Here is a 27,273-nt window from a genome sequence, read left to right on the forward strand (position 1 = left end):
GTCCTATGTTCCATGCAATATAACCCGCATGGTTCTTGGTCTCAAGCATTTGTCTTATGAAGAAAGGCTGAAGACGCTTGACTTTTATTCTCTAGAAAAAACGACGACGCCGTGGTGGTCTCATTCTTGCTCACATCATAAGCGGAAAGTGTAACCTCTCGAAAGAGCTGTTCTTCACTCCTGCTCCAGAGCGTCGGCTGCGGGGTCACTCCGAAAAGCTCTATGTGCGACGATTTCATCTCAATCGAAGGAGAGGGGCTTTCTCCGTCCGGGTTGCGGATCTGTGGAATAAGCTGCCGGACGAGACAGTGAAGATGCCGACGACCGCTCGGTTCAAAGTCTCCCTTGACCACAAATAGCCTGAACTCTTGCACGAACACCACCCTGTACATAACTCCATGTCCCCCTACATGGCCTTGCTTTTTGCTTTTTGAGCCCCAAAATTAACTTTACTTAACTATAACCATTAACCAAAACTATGTGGTTGGGAAGCAAGCTTCTAAACAACAGGCACACCTGTGTGTGTTCATTGCTTTTAATCTGCCTTTTACCTGCTTGCATGCATGAGCCAATTTATTGAGGCAGATTTTGTATTGCTCGGTGCCCCTGCTGTTGCCACCCTCACTGGCTTCCAAGCAAGGTAATAATTTGCCCATGGTGATAAATATTGCAAATGGATGGATTTTGCTTGTATGACGGCGGCAATCATTTTCAAAAATTTCTGCAGTGTCAAGATGAGGAGGCATAAATGGTGACACACGGACACACACATGCATGGCTGGCATCTTTCAGTTTCTGTATACCGAATCTGCTTGCTGTGCTTTGGTTCGTTCAAGGTGCCATGCGGTGGGACTGAACCCCAAACCCCATGACTGTGAAGTTACCTGCTTACCCACATACCCACACCTCCTCTACACAGTGGTGTAAAATGGATACACTCCATAGATTTGGTATTGGTTTGGATAGATGTCCGGCGCAGGAGTGGCTGTGTGGTAAGTAGCTTGTTTACCAACCACATGGTTCCGGGTTCAGTCCCACTGCGTGGCACCTTGGGCAAGTGTCTTCTGCTATAGCCTCGGGCCGACCAATGCCTTGTGAGTGGATTTGGTAGACAGAAACTGAAAGAAGCCCGTCGTATATATGTATATATATATATATATATGTGTTTGTGTGTCTGTGTTTGCCCCCCTAGCATTGCTTGACAATCGATGCTGGTGTGTTTATGTCCCCGTTACTTAGCGGTTCGGCAAAAGAGACCGATAGAATAAGTACTGGACTTACAAAAGAATAAGTCCCGGGGTCGAGTTGCTCGATTAAAGGCGGTGCTCCAGCATGGCCGCAGTCAAATGACTGAAACGAGTAAAAGTGTGTCAAGAAGAGGGTTTGCAGTTTTAGAAGGGCTCGATTCTTCTCTCGTCTGTTTTGTTTTATTCTAACAATTTGTGTCTCTGTTTTCTGTTCTGTTCTAGATAAAACGCTTCATGATTGTTGGCATTGACCATTACCACGACTCTGCTAAAAAGGGTCATTCAGTTGGTGGCATCGTGGCAAGCATGAATAATGAGATGACCAAATGGTATTCACGTACAACCTTTCAAACCGCTCATGAGGAACTCTCTTCAAAACTTCATATTGTCACACAAAGTGAGTATTTAGAATTATTGCTGTTTTACTGATCCACTTTGGTATTACATGGTGTAACAGTTTTATTTATTAAGAGCATTTTATTATTTTTTCTTTTTCGTCTTTTGTCAGTAAGTGTCCATTTCCGATTTGCTTCTGTCTAGAAATCAAAGGAAATGACTACTGTTCCCTTCACACTTTGGTTTTGTCACCTGGACATTAACCCTTTCGTTACTATATTTCTGACAAAACTGTAGTTGAACTGTTTACGAAGTATAATACGTGTTTTCACGAATGTACTAAAGAGATTTGCTCTGATATTCTCATTTAAATATCAATAGGTAAATACGGGCGGCTTTGGGCGGTTTGGTCACATTAACCAAAATTTTTTTCGGGCAGGTTGGTAACGAAAGGGTTAAAGGTTTCGAAACGGACCTATTCTCCTTTACATTTCAGACAAGATTCAATGCTGGGTTGCTGAAGCAGAAATATCATTATAGCAAATATTCAGCTCAATACCACAGATCTACTTTGCCAGTTGCTTGCCCTTACCCACTTGAACATGTCCCTTGGTGGCTGAGAGTATGGGCATCTCTGAGCAGGAGTAGTTAGGGACCATCATAACTGTGTGCAGAAATAGATTCTTTAAGATTTGAATAATTGTAACAAAAGCAAAGTTTGAAGGAAATAGTAATTTTTCATAGTTTCTAGGGGTCAGTAAATATTAGTAATTTTTCATAGTTTCTAGGGGTCAGTGAATATTAGTAATTTTTCATAGTTTCTAGGGGTCAGTAAATATTAGTAATTTTTCATAGTTTCTAGGGGTCAGTAAATATTAGTAATTTTTCATAGTTTCTAGGGGTCAGTAAATATTAGTAATTTTTCACAGTTTCTAGGGGTCAAAAAATAGGAAATAACAGTTCCTACTCAAGGACAAAGATTGTTATATAGTGTAATCCATTTTTGCCAGTTTGAGTTCCTAAGTGTCAGAGCCCTAAGTCAAACTTTACCATTCATTCTTTTTTGGGGTCAATTAATCTTTTCGTATATAGATTACCCTGTTGAGCGTAACGTGCTTCTTTATTCTCATAGTTTTGAACGAATTGAGCATTATCTCATAACTTCGAGATCTCAGTGATGCATTTGTGAGAGAGGCCAGATTTGGGTGGTCTTGAACATAAGATGGGTGGGAATATTTCAGCTGGACATGGTTGGCTTGACCCTTTAGCATTCAGATTACTCTGTCAAGTGTAATGCATATAATAATAATAATATTAATAATTGGTATAAAAGATGGGCTACAGCAAATATTCTGCTCAATACCACAGATTTGCTTGTCAGTTGTTTGACCGTAACCAGTTGAGCATGTCCCTTAGTGGCTGACGATATGTGCATCTCTGATCATGAGCAAAAGTAGTTGGGGAGCATCATAGCCATGTGTTGAGAGGGATTCTTTGGGGTTTGAATAATTCACTTCTGGAAACATGGCTGTTTCGTTCTGCATCCTTAAACAACCCTTATTCAGGGACCTTTTGAGCGGGATGGGTTACTCGACCAGAAGAAAATTCTAACTGGGCCCCACCTGCAAGGTCATGTGCCGTTTATCTTGATATGAGATCACCATGTCGCGCACATATGGTTGTGATGCATGTGCCTGGTGTACCCTTATCAGACAGGTAGTCATGATGGGTATACTGGGCTTCGTATATTTTACCCCAGTGTTACTTTGATGGCATGCACTGCTCTCTCACTCAATAATAATAATAATACATTGTGTACAGTGCTCAGGTGCACTACAACTCATCTAAAGTGTATGTATAGTACATAGGGTAATGTACAAGCGTCAGGAAAAGAACAGTGCATGAGTCATGACATACACATATGTGTATGAGTATGGAAGGGGGACAATCAGGTGTAGTTTCGGTGGATTTTGGAAAGCATGAGGGCCTTAAAGGATGCAGTGTCATGGCAGTCAACAACTGACGCAGGCAGTTTGTTCCATGCTTCAGCAACTCTGAGCGTGAAAAAATGTTTCCGAAAGTCATGGGAGCTGTGCTGTTTTCTGACTTTGTAGGCATGTCCACGTGTGTTGGACACATGGAGATCCAAAAGGTGTTTAGTGTTGTTGTTGGTGAGGTGGTTGATAACTTTGTGGGTGTTTACCAAGTCCATCGCCAGACGCCGGAGCTTCAGTGAATCCATGCCCAGGGAAACGAGGCGCTCAGAGTATATATTTATTCATATTGTTTCTAATTAACCATGCAGTATCACCTTGTAGGGTAGGTGTGAGAGGGAAAATCTAGTAAGTTTCATCATCATCGTTTAGCGTCCGTTTTCCATGCTAGCATGGGTTGGACGGTTCTACTGGGGTCTGTGAAGCCAGAAGGCTTCATCAGGCCCAGTCAAATCTGGCAGTGTTTCTACGACTGGATGCCCTTCCTAACGCCAACCACTCCGTGAGTGTAGTGGGTGCTTTTTACGTGCCACCCGCACAGGTGCCAGACAGAGCTGGCAAACGGCCACGAACGGATGGTGCTTTTTATGTGCCACCGGCACGAGGGCCAAGCGAGGCTGGCAACGGACACGAAACAGGGCGGTGCTGGCAACGGTCGCGAAACGGAAGGTTCTCTTACATGCCACCGGCACTGGTAACACATCTGCAATTTCCATTGATCGATTTCGATTCTGATGTATAAACTGGTTGAGTATTTTGGACTGGATACGGCAGGTGTTAATGCTGAAGGGTTAAAGTACCAGTCACGTGCTGAGGTCCATGTAATCGATTAATCTTCTCAAATTGCTGTTCTTGTTAAGGCAGAGAGCCGCTGGGGCAAACGCAGAACAGCATTTCTCCTGACTTGCCTTTCCAAGTTCAAATGGCCACCTTGGCTTGACTTTACCTCTCACCCTTTTGGGGTCAATAAAATAAGTACCAGCTGAGAACACTGGGGGTCAGTATAATCAACTTACTCCAGCTCTTGAAATTGCTGGCCTTGTGCCAATATTTGAAACCATTATTATTTATTCGTATAAATAGGCGCAGGAGTGGCTGTGTGGTAAGTAGCTTGTTTACCAACCACATGGTTCCGAGTTCAGTCCCACTGCGTGGCACCTTGGGCAAGTGTCTTCTACTATAGCCTTGGGCCGACCAAAGCCTTATGAGTGGATTTGGTAGACGGAAACTGAAAGAAGCCTGTCGTATATATATGTATATTTATGTGTCTGTGTTTGTCCCCCTAGCATTGCTTGACAACCGATGCTGGTGTGTTTATGTCCCCGTTACTTAGCGGTTCAGCAAAAGAGACCGATAGAATAAGTACTGGGCTTACAAAAATAATGAGTCCCGGGGTCGAGTTGCTCGATTAAAGGCAGTGCTCCAGCATGGCCGCAGTCAAATGACTGAAACAAGTAACAGAGTATAAAATTGCAAGCTTGCAGAGTCGTTAGCATGTCAACTTTGAGTTCAAATTCTAACAACATCGACTGACTCTGCCTTTCAACTTTTGGGGGTTGATAAAATAAGCAGCAGTCAAGTACACAGACAGGTCGATATAATTGATTTCTCCCTCCCCTCAAAAAGTGCTGCTCGTGTGCTAAAGTTTGAAATCCCCATTTTTATAAAGTGACCAACCGGTAAAATAACCCACTTAGAAGGCCATGGCTGGTCTCTGTCTATAACATGTTTTCTCAAGATACTGTGTGCAGTGGGACTGAACTTAAAAAAAGAGGGGTTATGAAGTTAACTACACAACGATGCCTATCCCTGTATACTCTTTACTCTTTTACTTGTTTCAGTCATTTGACTGCGGCCATGCTGGAGCACCGCCTTTAGTCGAGCAAATCGACCCCGGGACTTATTCTTTGTAAGCCCAGTACTTATTCTATCGGTCTCTTTTTGCCGAACCGCTAAGTGACGGGGACGTAAACACATCAGCATCGGTTGTCAAGCAATGCTAGGGGGACAAACACACACACATACATATATATATACATATATACGACGGGCTTCTTTTCAGTTTCCGTCTACCAAATCCACTCACAAGGCATTGGTCGGCCCGAGGCTGTAGCAGAAGACACTTGCCCAAGATGCCACGCAGTGGGACTGAACCCGGAACCATGTGGTTGGTTAGCAAGCTACTTACCACACAGCCACTCCTGCACCTATGTCTACCAAATTTCCTCTAATTTTCCCCTCACCTGCATAATCCGCACTCGGATCTGACCCTGCAGTACTACGTTCCCTTGCCATGAATTACAATATCAAAGATGTACCGGTTTCATGTCTTCCATTTCATTTTACTTTGGTATTTAAAAAAAATTTTTTTTTTTTTAAATCCTTTCTGCCATTTTTCAGTGCTCTTGAAAAGATATTATGAAATCAACAACTGTTTCCCTGAGCGTATATTCATCTTCCGAGACGGTGTTGGTGATGGCCAGTTGAATGTTCTACTGAATTATGAGGTCAAGCAGTACACAGAAGCCTTTAAAAATTTCCCAGATGCTAAGTATGTCTTTCTCTTTTTGCTTTTTATTCTTTCTTTTTTTTTTTAGTCTGCAAGGTTCCCGATAAGGACTTGATTGTAGAAATATGTTTCTCTATGTGGGGAGGGTCATCATGCCAAAAATAACACTTGCACTGGTTATATTTCACTTCTGTTATTATTGGCTAATTGCTTAAACATTTAGCCAGTTGACTGATTAATCATTCAGTTAATTAATCAAGTTTGTCCTTATATATATTTACACACACACACACACACACACACACACACACGTATGCACTTGACCATCCTAATTCAGCCAGGTCACCGTTATTATCTACTTCTACTCAGCCCCTTTCATTGACCCTCCCAAGATACAAGATTTTTGTTTTATATCCCTTTCCCTTTGATCAAGGTGTGTTTTGAGACAAATATAATGGCACTTGCAGTCAAATATCATAACTTTGGCAAAGATGATCAGAGACATCAGAATAGTCTGATGAGTGTACTTAATGATTTTGTGTAATTAGTTGTTGTGGAAACATTGATTGATTGAACAACAGTTTCGGGGTTGCAGTTTGTTGCTTGTCCACAAAATGATAGCTGGTTTCTGTGATTTAGTCACCTGGTAATTTTGAACTGGGACCCTCATCGTAACAGACAGAGTGCCTGTTATTGTTGCTTTTGAGAGAGTAAACTGAATGGAAAAGGGTTTAAAGTATGTAAAAGGGCTTCCTGGCCCCTGTTGCTGCTTCACTGTGACTCTGTCTTGGAAAGAGTTTAACCAATATTATAGGAAGGACATCATCATCATCATCATTTAACGTCCATTCTCCATGCTAGCATGGGTTGGACGGTTCGACCAGGGATCTGGGAAGCCAGAAGGCTGCACCAGGCTCCAGTCTGATCTGGCAGTGTTTCTACAGCTGGATGCCCTTCCTAATGCCAACCACTCCATGAGTGTAGTGGGTGCTTTTTACGTGCCACCTGCACAGGTGCCAGGCAAGCCTGGCAACGGCCATGATCGGATTGGTGCATTTTATGTGCCACCGGCATGGAAGCCAGTCAAGGCGGCACTGGCATTGGCTACGATTTGGATGGTGCTTTTTACGTGCCACCGGCATGGAAGCCTGTCTAGGCGGCACTGGCATCGGCCACGTTCAGATGGTGCTTTTTACGTGCCGCCGGAACAGGGATCACAACTACAGTTTCCATTGATTTTGATGTTGGTGTACTTGACTCAGTAAATCTAATAACCAAGTTGTTGAGGGTCATTACTGCCCTGTTAATTTCTGTTGAATTAGATTACGTGTAGCCCCTCCTCCTCCTGCTTTAATAAAAACTGATTCGATTCAGCTTCCTGTATTTTACTTACGTTCACTTCCTAATTTTTTGCATCATGCTTTTCAGTTTCAGATTAACTGTTGTTGTGGTCAAAAAGAGAATCAATACTCGTCTATTTTCCAAAGCTGGTGTCCAGTGGATTAACCCTTTGCCAGGAACAGTCGTCGATTCTGCTATCGTCCGCAATGAATGGTATTGTATATGCTTGTTAATCTTTAACCGCTACCCCTCCCCTCATGTGTTAATTGCTGCTCATATTTTAATCATCACTCATTTGGAATATCCTTGTAGAATTTAAACCCAGACACAGGTATGGCCGTGTGGTTTAGAAGTTTGCTTCTCAACTGTGTGGCTTTGGGTTCAGCCCTACTGTGGGGCACTTGAACCCCACAACAATGGTTTTTTTTTCTTCTTTCTTTTAGGTAAGTAGGTTGCACTGATGGTAATCATCTCTGCCAAGGTGGCGAGCTGGTAGAAACGTTAGCGCGCCGGGCGAAATGCTTAGCAGTATTTCGTCTGCCGTTGCGTTCTGAGTTCAAATTCCGCCGAGGTCGACTTTGCCTTTCATCCTTTCGGGGTCAATTAAATAAGTACCAGTTACACACTGGGGTCGATGTAATCGACTTAATGCCTATGTCTGTCCTTGTTTGTCCCCTCTGTGTTTAGCCCCTTGTGGGTAATAAAGAAATAGGTAATTACCTCTGCCGAAATCGACTAGCACACAACAATGGTTTAGCATACATCTACGTCAACCGTTTTAAAGAAGGCACTGTTTATTTATAGAAACTATCATCACTAGCGTAGCTGGATGCGTCTGCAAATTCCATGGAGAACCAGAACTTGGTGGACGTGTATGAATTTGGTAGGAAGCCATGGTGGTGTAATCGCCAAGGCTGCTGCCTCGATACTATCATGGTGATGAAGTCTTACACTGAATTGGAAATATTGAAATGAAGAGTCTAACAAACCTACCAAATTCCTTGAAACTTGCACAGTGGCCTCTATTATCGATTCTGTGATTGATTGTGGATGTTTATATCACCAGGTACAAGATTGCAGCAGATAGGGCTGTGTGTATTTTCGTCATCTGATTCAAAGCGAGTACGCAGCACACATAAAGTAACGTTGACCGATGTTATGAGGTCAAGCAAGTATCATCTGTTGAAGCCCTGTGTTATCCAAAGTGTTGTAAGGGACTTTGCTAGACAGAAACTGGCAGAAGCATCCAGTACATTCTATACATTGGTTGATGGGGAGGGGCACCCAGGATGGATGTTAAAAATATATTGGTATCATTTAACCCTTTTGTTACCAACCCAGCTGAAACCGGCTCTGGGTCTGTAGTACAAATGTCTTGTTTTCATAAGTTTTGAATTAAAATCTTCCACCAAACCTTTGTCACAATTTATGTTCCTAACACTAGCTGAATGATAACTAAGTTATTTTACTAAATCATTTGTTATATTTAAAGTAATTGAAAGAAACACAGAGCATCTCAACAGAAATTGGGTAACAAAAGGGTTAAAATATATAATAGAGAAACAATTCTTAACCCTTTCGTTACCAACTTGACTGAAACCAGCTCTGGCTCTGAGTACAAATGTCTTGTTTCCATAAGTTTTGAATTAAAATATTCCACCAAACCTTAGTCACAATTTATGTTCCTGACACTAGCTGAATGATAACTAAGTTATTTTACTAAATTCTTTGTTATATTTAAAGTAATTGAAAGAAATACGGAGTATCCCAAAATAAATACAGTAACGAAAGGGTTAATGTACATTTTCCATGCTGGCATGGGTTGGATGCTTTGACAGGAGCTGGTGAGCTTGAGGATTGCACCAAGCTCTGCTGGTCTGCTTTAACATGGTTTCTACAACCGGATGCCTTTCCTAACTTGTGTTGTACCAGCAGTAGGGATGTCACCAAGTAACCTGCAAGCAAAGGGACTTCAACTGAGAGGGGTATATTGTTGAGGGAGGTGGCTGTGTGCCAGGTGATGAGAGGCTGTAATAGAGGGCAGTGAACTGGCAGAAACGTTAGTACGCTGGGCGAAATGCCTAGTGGTATGTTGTCTGCCGTTACGTTCTGAGTTCAAATTCCACCAAGATCGACTTTGCCTTTCATCCTTTTGGGGGTCGATTAAATAAATACCAGTTACGCACTGGGGTCGATGTAATCGACTTACTCCCTTTGTCTGTCCTTGTTTGTTCCCTCTGTTTTGCCCCCTGTGGGCAATAAAGAAATGAAAAATAGAGGGACACAAACAAGTGTCTTGCTGAAGAGGAGACACATGTCTACTCTAGTCAGAGGGAGAGAGAAGATGATGGTGGAGATGTGAAGGGCATGCCCTGAAGGTGTACAGGGAAGTGAATAGAAGTGGAGTGGGAGAAAGGATTCGTTGTATGTGGAGACTGAACTCAGAAAATAGACAGACGAAGTGCTGCTAAGCATTATGCCCAGCATTGCTAACGATTCTGCCATTTCATTTCATCTAGTTTCAGCTCAAGAGCTGTGGCCATGCTGGGGCACCGCCATTAAACCAAATAAAAAAAAAAAAAATCCAATTTTTAAAAACTTTTTCATAAAGGACTGAGTGTTTTACTGTTGTTTTTGCTTGTCTTTTGCAGGTATGATTTCTTCATAGTGTCCCAAAGTGTGCGCCAGGGTACAGTGTCTCCAACACATTATAATGTCATCTACGACACATCAGGCTTGAAACCAGATCACATCCAGAAGCTGACTTACAAAATGTGCCATTTATATTATAACTGGCCGGTATGTAACCTTCTCTTTCTCTTTATCTGCATGTTGATATACATATTACTCTGTGTGTGTGTGCACATAGGTGTAGGCGTGGCTCTGTGATAACGTTTATTAAACGTTATTACTGTTATTTCTTTATTTTCTGCAAACAAAATGCACAAAAGAGCTACACGTTTGCATTATGTTTTTTATATATATATATATATATATACAAAAAGGGTGAAATATAATTAATTTAATAAATTTCGCCTAGTAGTTTTATCGGTATGGAAAAGACCATATTTGTTAAGGATTATATTAATTATAATAAAGGGTTAATTGCAACAAGTTGCTCAAAACCACATACTGAAAATATTAGAAATGGCAGCCAAATAGGTTATCATTTCTCCTACTAGTAAAAAAGTCTCCACAACCAATCAGAATATATATATATATATATATATATATATATATATTCACACACATATGCATACATATATATGTGTGTGTGTGGAGGCGCAATAGCCCAGTGGTTAGGGCAGCGGGCTCGCGGTCGCAGGATCGCGGTTTCGATTCCCGGACCAGGCGTTGTTAGTGTTTATTAAGCGAAGACACCTAAAGCTCCACGAGGCTCCAGCAGTGGGTGGTGGCGATCCCTGCTGTACTCTTTCGCCGCAACTTTCTCTCACTCTTTCTTCTGTTGGCCTGCTCGCTTAGCCAGCGGGGTGGCGTCATTTGAAGGCTAAAACAATGCGAAGCGCATTGTGACCAGCGATGTGTAGCAACATCTGATTGCCTGGTCGGTCATGTGATCACGTGACGTGATATATGTATGTATGTGTGTGTGTGTGTGTGTGTGTCTGTTTGTCCCCCCAACATTGCTTGACAACCAATGCTAGTGTGTTTCCGTCCCCATAACTTAGCGGTTCAGCAAAAGAGAGAGACACATGCTCTTGGCTGATTCCCTCAAGCTCCTGCAAGTATGGAGTACAAGGAGATGTGAAATAACGATGGTAATGTACTTGCAGACTCTCTTCCAAAACTCACTCGGTTTTTATTCTTTTTCTTTGCAGGGAACCATCAGAGTGCCAGCACCATGCCAGTATGCTCACAAACTTGCCTTCTTGGTGGGGCAGAGCATTCACAAAGAACCAGCCATGGTCCTCCGTGATAAACTCTTCTACCTGTGATGCAGAGGCCTTCATAAAAACTCAACCAATTCCCATACTCATTGATTTTCACTGCGTATGAACCATTTCAGTGCAAGTTGCTTCAAGTTGAACTGTTATCAAAAGCCCAAAGACAAAGAAGTCGTTTGAGGCTGTTCCACATTTCTGATATTTGACGCGGATTCGATAGGACCTGCAGTCATTTAGCCTTAGAAGGGTACTTTTTGGATAGGAAAAAAAAAATATTTTCATACTTTTGTTTTTGTTTTTTTTTTTTATTATTAAAAGCAAAATTTTTTCATAAAATATTTGGTTTTGTTAATTTTTTTCTCAAAATATATACATATATATATATACACAGGGTGTCCCAAAAAAATGTATACACATAGTGGTTCGGCAAAAGAGAACGATAGAATAAGTACTAGGCTTACAAAGAATAACAATTTACAATTATTTAAGGTGTGTATACATTTTTTTGGGACACCCTGTATATATATATATATATATATATACTGTCTTATAAGGTTACAACCCTGCGATATTTTGTAGAAAGCAAGTTTAGTGTAGAAGTAGAAAGTGAATGAAAGAGAAATAAGGAAAGCTTCTAACTTTTTAGCATTGAAATTGGCCCTCTCTGGCCCAAATATTCTACCTGTTTTAATGTTCAAACTGGCCAGGTCTTGCCTCTTGCACCTACCCTACAATGTCGTTCTAAAAATAACGAATGTCATTATTGAAATCTCAACATTACGAGGCAAGGCATGATTAATTCAGAACAGTGTGAATAAATATGCATTATATTTGATAAAGTAATCTGAATGCTAAATGTTAAAAAGAAAACAAAAAAAAATCCATAGGCGCAGGAGTGGCTGTGTGGTAAGTAGCTTGTTTACCAACCACATGGTTCCGGGTTCAGTCCCACTGCGTGGCACCTTGGGCAAGCCTTGTGAGTGGATTTGGTAGACGGAAACTGAAAGAAGCCCGTTATATATATATATATATATATATATATATATATTATATATATATATATATATAATGTGAAATAGAAAGATGAATAATCTTGTAGTGGATTAATCAAAAGTTTAACCGATACCTTAGTAGCAAAAATCACAGCAGTGAACAGCACGGTTGGAGGTACAACCATCTGGCGTTGCAACCGTGCGTTGGTGCGGATAATTGAAATTAAAACATTATTGGTGAATTGAAGAAATGGAGCTGAACGCAGATTGAACGATTTCTGTTCAATCTGCGTTCAGCTCCATTTCTTCAATTCACCAATAATGTTTTATATATATATATATATATATATATGCATGTGTGTGTGTATCTGTGTTTGTCCTCCTAGCATTGCTTGACAGCCGATGCTGGTGTGTTTATGTCCCCCGTTACTTAGCGGTTTGGCAAAAGAGACCGATAGAATAAGTACTGGGCTTACAAAAGAATAAGTCCCGGGGTCGAGTTGCTCGATTAAAGGCGGTGCTCCAGCATGGCCGCAATCAAATGACTGAAACAAGTAAAAGAGTAAAGAGTATATTTTGGGTTCAAAGTTTTGTCTTTGGTACATGGGCAGGAGGCCAAATGTACTTTTGCCGAAGGTCAAGATGCTGGAAAGACATACAAAAATTAAAATTTAATCTCGTTAAATTTTAAGTGGCAAATTGGTGAATTGGACATTAAACCATGTAGGTAGGAATGTTTTTTCTTTCTATTGTCCATTCAGCATCTTGTCTTTTCGGCTTCTCATCCTTCGACATCCTGTCTGCACATGTTATCTTCCGATGAATACAAAGAAACATTTGTTTACCTAGGGCAGTGGTTTTCAACCAGGGTTCTGCCAGTACAGTCCAGGGGTTCCGCAAGAGGTTACAAAAATGCCAAAATCGACAGTAATCTTTAATTCTCCTGTGCATAAAACAATTAAATTATTGCACAGGGGTTCCTCGAGCCAGCGGAATGTTTCCTTGGGGTTCCGCTTCAGCAAAAAGTTTGAAAAGCACTGACCTAGGGTCTGCTATTTTGGATAGCCCAGCATTTCAGTTAGCAGCAGTAGCAACTCCCCAAATGTTGGTGGAGGGGTTTACAGCAGCAACATGTAGGTCATGTCAGAGAGGTCACATCGGAGATTTAGACCATGATACTGATTGGTAGATATTTTCAAGTGGTTTTGTAGAAGGACGAGAAATGTAGGATTCTGTGGATGGAGACAGAATGTTGCCATGGTATACCAGCTGGCAGAATCCTTAGCATGTCAGGCGAAATGCTGAGCGGTATTTCGTCTGTTGCTATGTTCTGAGTTCAAATTCCGCCGAGGTCGACTTTGCCTTTCATCCTTTCGGGGTCGATTAAATAAGTACCAGTTATGCACTGGAGTTGATGTAATCGACTTAATCCGTTTGTTTGTCCCCTCTGTGTTTAGCCCCTTGTGAGTAGTAAAGAAATAGGTTACCAGAATAGCGTAGTGGTTAGAACGTTCAGCTCACAATCATGAGGCTGCGAGTTCAATCCCAGATCGGGCTGTGTGTTGCGTTTTTGAGCAAGACACTTTTTTTCACATTGCTCCAGTTCACTCATCTGCAGAAATGGGTTGTGGTGGCACGGAGGGGGGAGGCTAGTCTGCATGAGCGACTGCTGGACTTGTGTGCTTAGAGGGAACTTTCTAGGTGCAATCCCATGGTCATTTATGACCGAAGGGGGTCTTTATCTTGTACCAGAATAACATATGGAACCATAAATTCATATAAAGTACAATATGGGCTGTTTGTACTTCGTAAACTACAATATGGAGAGTACTGATAGCACATTCAAAGCAGTTACTCTTTTACTTGTTTCAGTCATTTGACTGCGGCCATGCTGGAGCACCGCCTTTAATCGAGCAAATCGACCCCGGGACTTATTCTTTTGTAAGCCCAGTACTTATTCTATCCGTCTCTTTTTGCCGAACCGCTAAGTGACGGGGACGTAAACACACCAGCATCGGTTGTCAAGCAATGCTAGGGGGACAAACATAGACACACAAACACACACACATACATATATATATGACAGACTTCTTTCAGTTTCCGTCTACCAAATCCACTCACAAGGTATTGGTCGGCCCGGGGCTATAGCAGAAGACACTTGCCCAAGATGCCACGCAGTGGGACTGAACCCGGAACCATGTGGTTGGTTAGCAAGCTACTTACCACACAGCCACTCCTGCGCCTTTGTAGAAATTAGAAAGCAAAAGCAATCGTGAATGATCGCTCGGTAACTTTTAGTGTTAAACATTCATTTTCTGAGTCGCATAAAGGCAAAATTGAGTGCATGACATACGGAATGTCAAGAGGCACTCAGCCACCATCTTTTGCCAGGTCGGCCATGTGTTTTGTGGACATTAGGAGTGGCTGTGTGGTAAGTAGATTGCTTACGAACCAACATGGTTCCGGGTTCAGTCCCGCTGCGTGGAACCTTGGGCAAGTGTCTTCAACTATAGCTTCGGGCCGACCAAAGCCTTGTGAGTGGATTTGGTAGATGGAAACTGAGAGAAGCCCGTCGTATATATGTATATATATATATTTATATATGTGTGTGTGTTTATCCCTCCAACATCGCTTGACAACCGATGATGGTGTGTTTATGTCCCACTGCATGGCACCTTGGGCAAATGTCTTCTACTATAGCCTTGGGCCGACCAAAGCCGTGTGAGTGGATTTGGTAGACGGAAACTGAAAGAAGCCCGTCATATATATACATATATATATATGTGTGTGTGTGTTTGTCCCCTCAACATTGCTTGGCAACTGATGCTGGTGTGTTTACATCCCCGTAACTTAGCGGTTCAGCCAAAGAGACCGATAGAATAAGTACTAGGCTTCCAAAGAATAAGTCCTGGGGTCGATTTGCTTGACTAAAGGCGGTGCCCCAGCATGGCCACAGTCACATGACTGAAACAAGTAAAAGAGTATTCCATTCTTGTGAGACATACCGGACAAATGGTGAGTAACTGGGATGAAGTTATCAAGTAAACTCTGGACATCACCAATGACAAATTTCCTATTCGACTCTGGAAGACTTGCAGGATGGAAATTGAAAACTTTCAGAAATCATTTGACCTACAGGAAGCAGCACTTAGCCCTTTAGTGTTTAAACCAACCATATCCGGCTCAAATATTCCAGCTGTTTTATGTTCAAACATCAACAGCACACACAGGCTGGACATGTTTTCATAGAGAATTACAAATGAATTAGACAGATGGTGATATTCAGAGAGACGTGTATTGTTGAAGTGATAACATCGTATTTGCCAGCGGATAAAGAACAGGATTTTAATAGTTTTAAATGTATTCAGGTGGTGAGTTGGTAGAATTCGGTTAGCAATCTTATTTCTTTATTGCCCACAAGGGGCTAAACATAGAGGGGACAAACAAGAACAGGCAAAGGGATTAAGTCAATTACATCGACCCCCAATGCGTAACTGGTACCTTTTTATTGACCGCGAAAGAATGAAAGGCAAGTTTGACGTTGGACTCAATGTAAAGACAGATGAAATGCCGGTAAGCATTGTGCGCGGCATGCTAACGATTCTGCCAGCTCGAGGCCTTAATAATAATGGTTTCAAAGTTTGCCATGAGGGAGGGGATTCGTCGATTGCATGGGCCTCAGTGTTCAACTTGCACTTACTTTAATGACCACAAAAAGCAAAATTGACCACGGCGGGATTTGAACTCATAACGCAGTGACAGGTGAAATACCACTAAACAATTTTGGGTTAGGGATTATGTCGATTACATCGACCTCTGTGTACGTCTGGAACTTGTTTTATCGACCCCAAAAGGATGAAAGACCAGTTGACCTCAGCGGAAATTGAACTCAGAACGTAGTAGCAGAAGAAATACCTACTTCTTTACTACCCACAAGGGGCTAAACACAGAGAGGACAAACAAACGGATTAAGTCGATTATATCGACCCCGAAAAGATGAAAGGCAAAGTTGACCTCGGAATTTGAACTCAGAATGTAACGGCAGACGAAATATCTATTTCTTTAGTACCCACAAGGGGCTAAACATGGAAGGAACAAACGGATTAAGTCGATTATATTGACCCCAATGTGCAACTGGTACTTTATTTATCGACCCCGAAAGGATGAAAGACAAAGTCGACCTCAGCAGAATTTGAACTCAGAATGTAATGTTTCTGTTAGCATTTCATCCATACTTCTATTCTGGATTCAAATTCTGCTGGAGTCCACCTGTCTTTCTAAAACTGAACCACACCATCAAAGTCTCAAAGCAACAGGATAACGTATGATTAATTCAGAACAATATCTATAAATAAGCATTACATTTGACACTCATCTGAACGCAGAAAGGTTGAGCCATCCTCAGACTATCAAGTGTGTGTATATATATATATATGTGTGTGTGAGTGATAATTCCTCTGACTCGTGCAAACTTAGGAAAGTGAATTTTAAAATGATGTTTATTTATCTATTATATAAAATGTGTGTGTGTGTGTCTGTCTTCTAGGATCTTGGGCATCCTCCATCCGATTGCGCTCAAATTTGATATGTAGATACTGACGGTATCAGGGCGTGTATAAGTCTTGAAAAATTTACAAAAATCGATTCCAGTTGAGAATGTGATCGATAAAGATCGTTTTTCTTTGGAATAGAAAAAAAGTCTATCTTTATTTCTTCTTTTGCTGGTGTCTCAAATTTAGGTTAAATCAGTGTTTCTCAAAGAAGAGGCCTATGGGACGGTTGGACAAGTTGTTTAAACTGGCAATATCTGGCCCAGATATTCTACATGTTTTATATTCAAACTCTCACACCTAATGTACATTGACATTCTAAAAATAAACAATCACATCATTGAAACCTCAAAGCTATGAGATAATGCATGATTAATTCAAAACAATTTGAGTGAAAAAGTATTACATTTAACAGCGTAATGTGAACCCTAAAGGGTTAAGTGTTTGACAACTCAGGGGCGTTTTGCTTGTTATTGTATATTTTTGTGTCCCTACTGTCTCTAGTATATCAAACACTTTTCTCCAGTGTGTGTAACTGTGAGTGGCTGTGTGGTAAGTAGCTTGTCTACCAACCACATGGTTCCGGGTTCAGTCCCACTGCGTGGCACCTTGGGCAAGTGTCTTCTACTATAGCCTCGGGCTGACCAAAGCCTTGTGAGTGGATTTGGTAGACGGAATCTGAAAGAAGCCCGTCGTATATATGTATATATATATACGTGTGTGTGTTTGTCCCCCTAGCATTGCTTGACAACCGATGCTGGTGTGTTTATGTCCCCGTTACTTAGCAGTTCGGCAAAAGAGACCGATAGAATAAGTACTGGGCTTACAAAAGAATAAGTCCCGGGGTTAAGTTGCTCGATTAAAGGCTCCAGCATGGCCGCAGTCAAATGACTGAAACAAGTAAAAGAGTATGTATCAAATGAGAAACAGGACGCAAAGGATGTTTCGGGCTTTATAGAACACCTTATTCTTACATCAATGCATAATCGATATAACAGATAGACCAAAAGCCTTCTTCAGCCGTGTGCAATTGCTACACCAAAGACTTGTACCACATTATAAAAGGTTTGAGAAAAACATTTGGTATTCTTTATAATGGTAGGTAAACTGAGTATCATTGGGAAAGTATGTTTGTAAATCTTCATAGGCGTACATGGTATTATTAGACTCCAAAACAAATCGTCCATACCGTTTTTATATATCTTTATATATAAAAGTCAAGTTGTGTGTCTGTCTCCTACGATTTAGATTCCTAAATACTCCCACATTTTGCGGTGCAGTTTAACCAAAAGTGGGTATCTTATAGTCGTGATTCATATCGAGCCCTTCTGGGTATTAGCGCGTGTCTACGATTTTAAAAATAATTCACCATCATTTTTTTCCATTTTAATGCATTTTTTTGCTATTATATAAGGGAAGTAACTCTCTAGAAATGTCTACGATGAGTCAACGATTTAAAAAAAAATTTACCATCATTTTTTTCCCATTTTTAATGCATTTTTTTTGCTATTTTTTGGCTATAACTCTCTAAAAATGCTTATATAGTTATTTCCCTTACAAACCCGAGCAACGCCGGGCGATACTGCTAGTATATATATATATAAATAAATATAATGTGTGTGTGTATTTCTCTCTAATAAACATTGTTAGAAGTGATGGCTGTCAAGCGATTAACGTGAAGTTAGAAGATAAGGTAACATGACTACGTGACTAAACATGGGAACTTGGAATTGATAGTGTGGAATTAGAGCTCCCAGTCATCATACTGAAATAGTTTGCACTCTACAAGAAGCTTCCAGTACAATAGAGGAAAGACAAATGATGCCTCTAGGGGGGCAGCATAGTCACAACCAGTTTTACTCATAAGGACAGTAATAGTTCCATCGAAGTTGCTCATTGGGCAGTGGACTGACCAAATTGTTAGATTATTAGACAAGGCAGGATCTTCCTAAATTATCTTTATAGCTTCCAAAATATAGGCGCAGGAGTGGCTGTGTGGTAAGTAGCTTGCTAACCAACCACATGGTTCCGGGTTCAGTCCCACTGCGTGGCATCTTGGGCAAGTGTCTTCTGCTATAGCCCCGGGCCGACCAATGACTTGTGAGTGGATTTGGTAGACGGAAACTGAAAGAAGCCTGTCGTATATATGTATATATATATATGTATGTGTGTCTGTGTTTGTCCCCACGAACATTGCTTGACAACCGATGCTGGTGTGTTTACGTCCCTGTCACTTAGCGATTCGGCAAAAGAGACTGATAGAATAAGTACTGGGCTTACAAAAAGAATAAGTCCCGGGGTCGATTTGCTCGACTAAAGGTGGTCCTCCAGCATGGCCGCAGTCAAATGACTGAAACAAGTAAAGAGAGTTATCGTACCATCAGATGTGTGGCATGCAACCAATGAAATCCATGTGGACGTGTCCCAGTGCTTGACTTGTTTGTCGTTTGACTGTGGACCATGCTGGGGCAACAAACTTGGAAGAAGTTTTAGTTGAATGATTTGACCTTCATACTTTTTCCTTTTTTTGGGGGGGGACAAAGAGCTAAGTTAGAGGGATGTAAACACACCAACACCAGTTGTCAAGCAGTGGTGGGGGACAAATGCAGGCAGAAAGACACATACATGATGATGATGATACATAGACATATATATATATATATATAAATATAATATACTCTTTTACTTGTTTCAGTCATTTTGACTGCGGCCATGCTGGAGCACCACCTTTAGTCGAGCAAATTGACCCCGGGACTTATTCTTTGTAAGCCCAGTACTTATTCTATCGGTCTCTTTTGCCGAACCGCTAAGTGACGGGGACGTAAACACACCAGCTTCGGTTGTCAAGCAATGCTAGGGGGACAAACACAGACACACAAACACACACACACACATACATATACATATATATACGTATATACGACAGGCTTCTTTCAGTTTCCGTCTACCAAATCCACTCACAAGGCTTTGGTCAGCCCGAGGCTATAGCAGAAAAGACACTTGCCCAAGATGCCACGCAGTGGGACTGAACCTGGAACCATGTGGCTGGTAAGCAAGCTACTTACCACACAGCCACTCCTGCACCTATTGTTTATTTTATTTATTTATTTTGTTTTGTCTACAGCCAATTTATGATGAAATTGAAATGCTGTAAGAATTCTTTTTAAATATGGCATTGAGGGCATCAGCGCCACTAGGCTATCTAAGTTATTTCTCTCCTTTCGTACTATTTCTCATTGTGCAAATTGATACCGGCCAAAAGTTATTTGTAAATCTCCATGCCGGTGGCACGTTAAAAGCACCAACCGATCGTGACCGCTGCCAGCCTCCCCTGGCACCTGTGCCGGTGGCATGTAAAAAGCACCCACTACACTCACGGAGTGGTTGGTGTTAGGAAGGGCATCCAGCCGTAGAAACACTGCCAGATCAGACTGGAGCCTGGTGCAGCCTCCTGGCTTCCCAGACCCCGGTCGAACCGTCCAACCCATGGTAACATGGAGAACGGACGTTAAACGATGATGATGATGATGATCTGCATTAAAAATCAAAAAAACCTGTCAACCGAGTCAGGGAGCTTGTTTGGGTTATGCTGTTGAGGTCTAAGAGGCTGAAGCATAGCCATAGTTATCCCCCCTGGGTGAAATGCTTAGTCTGTCACTTACGTTCTGAGTTCAAATTCCACTGAGGTCGGCTGTGACTTTCATCCTTTCGGAGTCGATAAATTAAGTACCAGTGAAACACTGGGGTCGATGAAATCGACTTCACTGCCCCCACCCCCACCCAAATTGCTGCCCTTGAGGCAAAAATTCAAACCATGAGTTCAAATTCCGCCGAGGTCGACTTTCCCGTCCATCCTTTCAGGGTCGATAAATTAAGTACCAGTTACGCACTGGGGTCGATATAATCGACTTAATCCGTTTGTCTGTCCTTGTTTGTCCCCTCTATGTTTAGCCCCTTGTGGGTAGTAAAGAAACAAAATTATTATTACTACTACTACAACTACTACTACTACTACTACTACTACAACAACTACTACTACTACCACTACTACTACTACAACTACTTCTTCTTCTTCTATTACTACTACTACTACTACTACTACTACCACCACCACCACCACCACCACTACTACTACTACTACTACTACTACTACTACGGCGTTCAGTATATCACTCTGTAATTTAATTATGCAGATTCATACCTTTGGTCCATTTGAATTATCTCCCTTAGTCCATTTTTCATTTATTCATATATATTTTAATCATCCATTCATTCATAACCTTAATTGCGCTTTTCCCCCCACCCCACCCCACCCTCCGCCACGCTCATCCCCCTCCTCCACCTGCCTCATCCCCGTCTCACGGCTTCCTGTTTCCTCTCTTTTGCCGCTTATGGTCATGCACGCTGTCATCTCTCACACACACACAGAGAAAGCAGCCACTAACAGTAACATCACCACCACAACCACCACCACCTCCACGACACTAATTAACTATCAGATCGCCCCTACCTGAAGCACCGACGTTTCTTTCCATCCCCGCCACATCCTCACCAATAAATATCAATTCCTTGCATTGCTTTTTACCGACATCGCCTTCTCAACAATCACCTCATCGTACACCATCATTGCTACTATTAATAGACATCTTACATCAATACCTACGAAATCTCATCTCGGGGTACCGACAATAATAGCTCTGACACCAACACCGAACGCGCCCAGTCCGAAACGACTTTGTAGCCATATAAATATAGGATGTCTATCTATCTATCTATCTATCTATCTCTATCTATCTATCTATCTATCTATCTATCTGTCTATCTGTCTATCTATCTATCTATCTATCTATACATCTATCTATCTATCTATCTATCTATCTATCTATCTATCTATCTATCTATCTATCTATCTATCTATCTATACATCTATCTATCTATCTGTCTATCTATCTGTCAATCTATCTGTCTATCCATCCATCTATCTATGTACTATCTATCTATCCCTCTATCTATCTATCTATCTATCTATCTATCTATGTACTATCTATCTGTCTATCTATCTATCTGTCTATCTATCTATCTGTCTATCTATCTATCTATCTATCTATCTATCTATCTATCTATCTATCTATCTGTCTATCTGTATCTATCTATCTGTCAATCTGTCTATCTATCTATCTATCTGTCTGTCTGTCTGTCTATCTATCTATCTATCTATCTATCTATCTATCTATCTATCTATCTATCCATCCATCCATCCATCCATCCATCCATCTATCTATCTATCTATCTATCTATCTATCTATCTATCTATCTATCTATCTATCTATCTATCTATCTATTTATCTATCTATCTGTCTGTCTACCTATCTATCTATCTATCTGTCTGTCTACCTATCTATAATCTGTCTATCTGTCTGTCTGTCTACCTATCTATCTATCTCTCTATCTCTCTGTCTTTTAATAATAATAATAATAATAATGACAGCAAAAGAATGAATGAGACCTCGATATTATGTAAATAGAAGAATTTATTTATAAAAATGATATAGGACAATCATATTTCGTTTTTGGATTTGGTTTGTAAGATTCTTTATGTGAGTTCGTGTGTTGAAGCATATTATGTTGTGTCTGGGGAGAGTCATTTTCTCTTTGTGCCTTATAATTTAACACACTCACCGGTAAAATTTCCACTTATTTCTTAATTTAATTTTCCTAAAATGTTCGTTGCTTCTTGCAACCTTTTCAATAGTCTTGAAAGAGTCAAGAGTCAAGACTATTGAAAAGGTTGCAAGACGCAACGAAAATTTTAGGAAAATTAAATTAAGAAATAAGTGGAAATTTTACCGGTGAGTGTGTTAAATTATACGGCAGAAAAAGAAAATGACTCTCCCCAGACACAACAGAATAGGACAATCAGTTGTCATAATAAGACTCAGGCTTTCAGATGCCGAGGACTAAAAGCTCTTCGACATCTCATCAGTTATTAGACAAGAACTGATGAGATATCGAAGAGCTTTTAGCCCCCGGCATCTGAAACTCTGAGTCTTACTATGACAACTATGAAATAAAGCTGGTGCCACCCATAATAGTAATTATGATAATCCTTTCTACCAGAGGCACAAGGGCTGAGTTTGGTGGTGATGAGAAGCTAGTCGATTACATAGGTCCATTGGTCGATTGGTACTCATTTTACTGACCCGTAAAGGAGGAAAGACCAAAGTCGACCGCGGCGGCGTGATGATGGCGAGCTGGCCGAAACGTTAGCACGCCGGGCGAAATGCGTAGCCGTATTTTGTCTGTCGTTACGTTCCGAGTTCAAATTCCGCCGAGGTCGACTTTGCCTTTCATCCTTTCGGGGTCGATAAATTAAGTACCAGTTGCGCACTGGGGTCGATGTAATCGACTCAATCCCTTTGTCTGTCCTTGTTTGTCCCCTCTATGTTTAGCCCCTTGTGGGTAGTAAAGAAATAGATACTGGTGGTGATGTTGGTGATGATCATGATGACAATGATGATGATGATGATGGTGAGGGTGATTTCGTTCATTTGCCGTCAGGGCCACGACGGATGAGATGGGGTACGATAAAAAGAAGATACGAATAAAGTAGTAGTAGTAGTAGTCGTTGTTGTCTTATCTATTATAGGCACAAGGCCAGCAATTTTCAGAAGTGGGGTTCGGTCGATTACATCGGACCCCATCGTTCAACTGGTACTTATTTCATTACCACCCCGCAAGAAAAGACGAAAGGCAGGGCAGACTTTCTTTTCTTGGCCACAAAGACCCCCAAAACACAAAATACATACACCCTCCCTCCCGCAAAAAAAAAAAAAAGCAGGAAATTAAGTAATACATTAAAATACAAAATTAAATTATATTAGGGAAAACGAAAGCGTTTATAATTATCATAATTAATATTAATTCTTTCTTTCACTTTGTTTGGTATTTTGTATTACAGAAAAGTTTAAATTACCCAATTCCAAAATAATAATAATAATAATGATAATAATAATAATAATAATAATAATAATAATAATAATAATAATAATATAATAATAATAATAATAATAATATAATAATAATAATAATAATAAAAAATAATAATAATTAAAAAAAAAAAATCCTTTCTTTTATAAGACACAAAGCCTGAAATTTTTCGGGAGAAGTTGAGTCGATTACCTTACCCTACCCGCAGAGTACAACTGGTATTTATTTTATCGACTCCGAAAGGATGAAAGTAAAAAAAATTGACCTCGGTGGAATAATAATAATGATAATAATGATAATGATAATAACAATAATAATAATAATAATGATGATTTCTTTTATTTACCACAAGGGTATAGGATGAGGGGATAATACAAAGACAGATATAAAGTGTGGGGGTACTAATAATAATACTAATACTAATACTAATAATAATACTAATAATAATACTAATAATAATAATACTAATAATAATAATAATAATAATAATACTAATACTAATAATAATACTACTACTACTACTACTACTCTACTACTACTACTACTACTAATAATAATAATAATAATAATAATAATAACAATAATAATAATAGTAATAATAATAATAAGAAGAAGAAGAAGAAGAAGAAGAAGAAGAAAATAAATATATGTGCAACACGTTAGTTGATGCATCGTGCTTGCATTTGGCTTCTCTCATCTTTTTTTGGTTCCAGCAATTTTCGCCGTCACCGCTTTTTAAGGAACGTCGGCTCCATCGCTGCCCATCACTGCTTAACCAACTAATAACACTGAAAACCATTAACAGCAACAACAACAGCATCAACTCATAACCACCATCACCCTTAGCATCATCATTAAGTAACTATAGCTCAAGCTATAGTCACTGCCATCATCAACTATGTCCCGTACTGTAGTCACCACCGTTGAGCCGTAACCCATACCGCGATCAACACCCACTGCAGCCGTCCCCTTCATCTGTAACCCAAACCACCACCACTACCACCACTACCGCCTCTGCTGTTGCCCTTTCTCTCATCCGTACCGATGCTAGCAAACAGTACCAGCATTTCGTGATGTAGGCAGGAGGAGATATTATGTAGAGGTGGTCTCGGTGGGAGAGAGAGATAGAGAGAGAGAGAGAGAGAGAGAGAGTGTGAGGAGACGGACAGACAGGCTGGTAGGAACGGATGGATAGAGAGAAAGAGAGATGATGAGGGAGAGAGAAACTGAGATAAAGATAGAGAGGGAGAGAAAGAAGAAGGAAAGAGACAGGCAGACAGAGTGTGATAGAGAGACGGACAGATAGAGAGAGTGAGAGAGAAAGAGAGATGATGAGGGAGAGAGGGAGAGAGAAACTGAGATAAAGAGAGGGAGAGAAAGAGGAAGAAAGAAAGAGACAGGCAGACAGATTGTGATAGAGAGACGGACAGATGGAAAGAGTGAGAGAGAAAGAGAGATGATGAGGGAGAAAGGGTGAGAGAAAGAGGAAGAAAGAGACAGGCAGACAGGCTGTGATAGGGAGACAAAAATGAAGGGGGGAGAGATAGAGAGAGAGACGGACAGATAGAAAGAGTGAATGAGAGAGAAAGAGAGATGGTCGTTCATTGCAAGAGAGGGAGAAAGAGAGACAGACAGTGAGAGGAAGAGAAAGAGAGAGAGAGAGAGATTCAGACGGAGGATAGTCAAAGAGAAATGGTGATGAAAGAAGGAAGCAGAGTCTGCAAGGAAAGGTACCGTTAGCACACACACACACACACACACACACACACACACACACACACATCTTCGCAACAAAAAGAAGAAAAAAAACACTAAAAAAATAATGTAAATATCTTTTTTTTTTTATTCGTCTGTCATCACAAATAAAAGCGAAAAGAATTTAACCGCAATTGTAATAATTTCTTATGAAAGAAAATCAGGGAGACAAGGCGACAGTCGAATATATCGATCTCCCTCAATATTTGACTGGTATTTGTGTTTTATCAATCACACACACACAACCCCCTTCTTATACTTGCACAGATTCAATCCCGCCACGAATGAATGAATGAATGAAAGATATAAAGTTGACCTCGGCGTGATTTGAACTCTGGACGTAAGGAATCGAAAGAAATACCGCAAAGCGTCTTTTCCCCCCCTTTTTTTTTTTTTTTTTTTTGTCAATTTCAAGAGTGAGAAAAATGAAAAAACCCCCCCAAAAAAACCAGAACAATTCCCGACGTTTTAACGATTCTGTGCAGCTTTGCCGCTGATTAATAACACCACAAAACCTTTGAAAGCAATAAAAGGAAGGAAAAATAAACCTCCCTTCGTATAGCAAGTATATATATATATATATATATATATATACACGCACACGTACACAGACATACATACATCTATATATTTACAAATTCCACATATACTTACATACATTACAGACGCGCGTACACACACATAAATAGACGCAAACACACACACACACACATATATATATATCCACTCGCGCGTGTATACATACATACATACATACATACATATACATACATACGTACATACATACACATACATACATACATACATACCATACATACACACATACATACATACATACATACATATATACATACACACATACATACATACATACATACATACATATACATACATACACACATACATACTACATACATACATACATACATACAATACATACATACACACATACATACATACATACATACATACATACATACATACATACATATATACATACACACATACATACGTACATACATACATACATACATACACACATACATACATACACACATACATACATACACACATACATACATACATACATACATACATACATACATACATACATACATATGTGTGTATACAGCAACCGTGTAAAAAATTAAAAGCCACAGCAAGTAACAAGTGTTAATCGCCACAGGATTTACCATCCAAAACAATATATCTGTATATATATATATAATATATATAATATATACGTGTGTGTGTGTGTGTTTAAAAAAGCTGAAAGCCCACCCCACCCGGGGGGGAGAGGCCTTTTATATATATATATATATAATATATATATATATATATATTTATTTATTCATTATTAAAAAAAAACCCAGAAAAATAACCCACAGAATAAATAACTAATATAAAAAAAAAGAATTAATTAAACAGCCAACACAGAATTTTTAGTGCGGGGGTGTATATAAAGAGGGGGTGGTTTATGTATGCATGTGTCTAATATTGGGTGGGAAGAGGAATTATTTTGGCTTTGGCTGAAGTAGAGACGTTTACATGGCTAAGCCATTACCTTTTTTTTTCTTTGCTTCTTTCGTTTTGTCTCAGAGACCCGTCGCAGCAACCAACGACTGACAGTTCCAAGAACCGTTTGTAACGAAGCGAA

At 40.3% G+C, this 27,273-nt stretch overlaps 2 protein-coding genes across 3 annotated transcripts in view; both read left to right on the top strand.

The window, feature by feature from the left end:
- LOC115224768 (piwi-like protein 1) overlaps positions 1 to 11,595 on the top strand; it is a 54,045-nt gene extending 42,450 nt beyond the window's left edge. For both annotated transcript variants that reach the window (XM_029795676.2, XM_036513845.1), the window contains 5 exons: positions 1,470 to 1,644; positions 5,978 to 6,128; positions 7,515 to 7,640; positions 10,079 to 10,226; positions 11,267 to 11,595. In XM_029795676.2, the coding sequence (XP_029651536.1) occupies positions 1,470 to 1,644; positions 5,978 to 6,128; positions 7,515 to 7,640; positions 10,079 to 10,226; positions 11,267 to 11,383 (717 nt within the window). In that variant the 3' untranslated portion in view covers positions 11,384 to 11,595. The remainder of the gene's footprint in view (positions 1 to 1,469; positions 1,645 to 5,977; positions 6,129 to 7,514; positions 7,641 to 10,078; positions 10,227 to 11,266) is intronic.
- Positions 11,596 to 27,033: 15,438 nt separating this feature from the next.
- The window catches only part of LOC115224816 (ADP-ribosylation factor 3), a 44,547-nt gene continuing 44,307 nt past the window's right edge, over positions 27,034 to 27,273 (top strand). The window contains exon 1 of the mRNA XM_029795742.2: positions 27,034 to 27,273. This exon is cut by the window's right edge and continues 808 nt beyond it. The gene's annotated coding sequence lies outside the window, so the exon portion shown is untranslated.

This window comes from Octopus sinensis, linkage group LG26, assembly GCF_006345805.1.
Source record: "Octopus sinensis linkage group LG26, ASM634580v1, whole genome shotgun sequence".
NCBI lineage: Eukaryota > Metazoa > Mollusca > Cephalopoda > Octopoda > Octopodidae > Octopus > Octopus sinensis.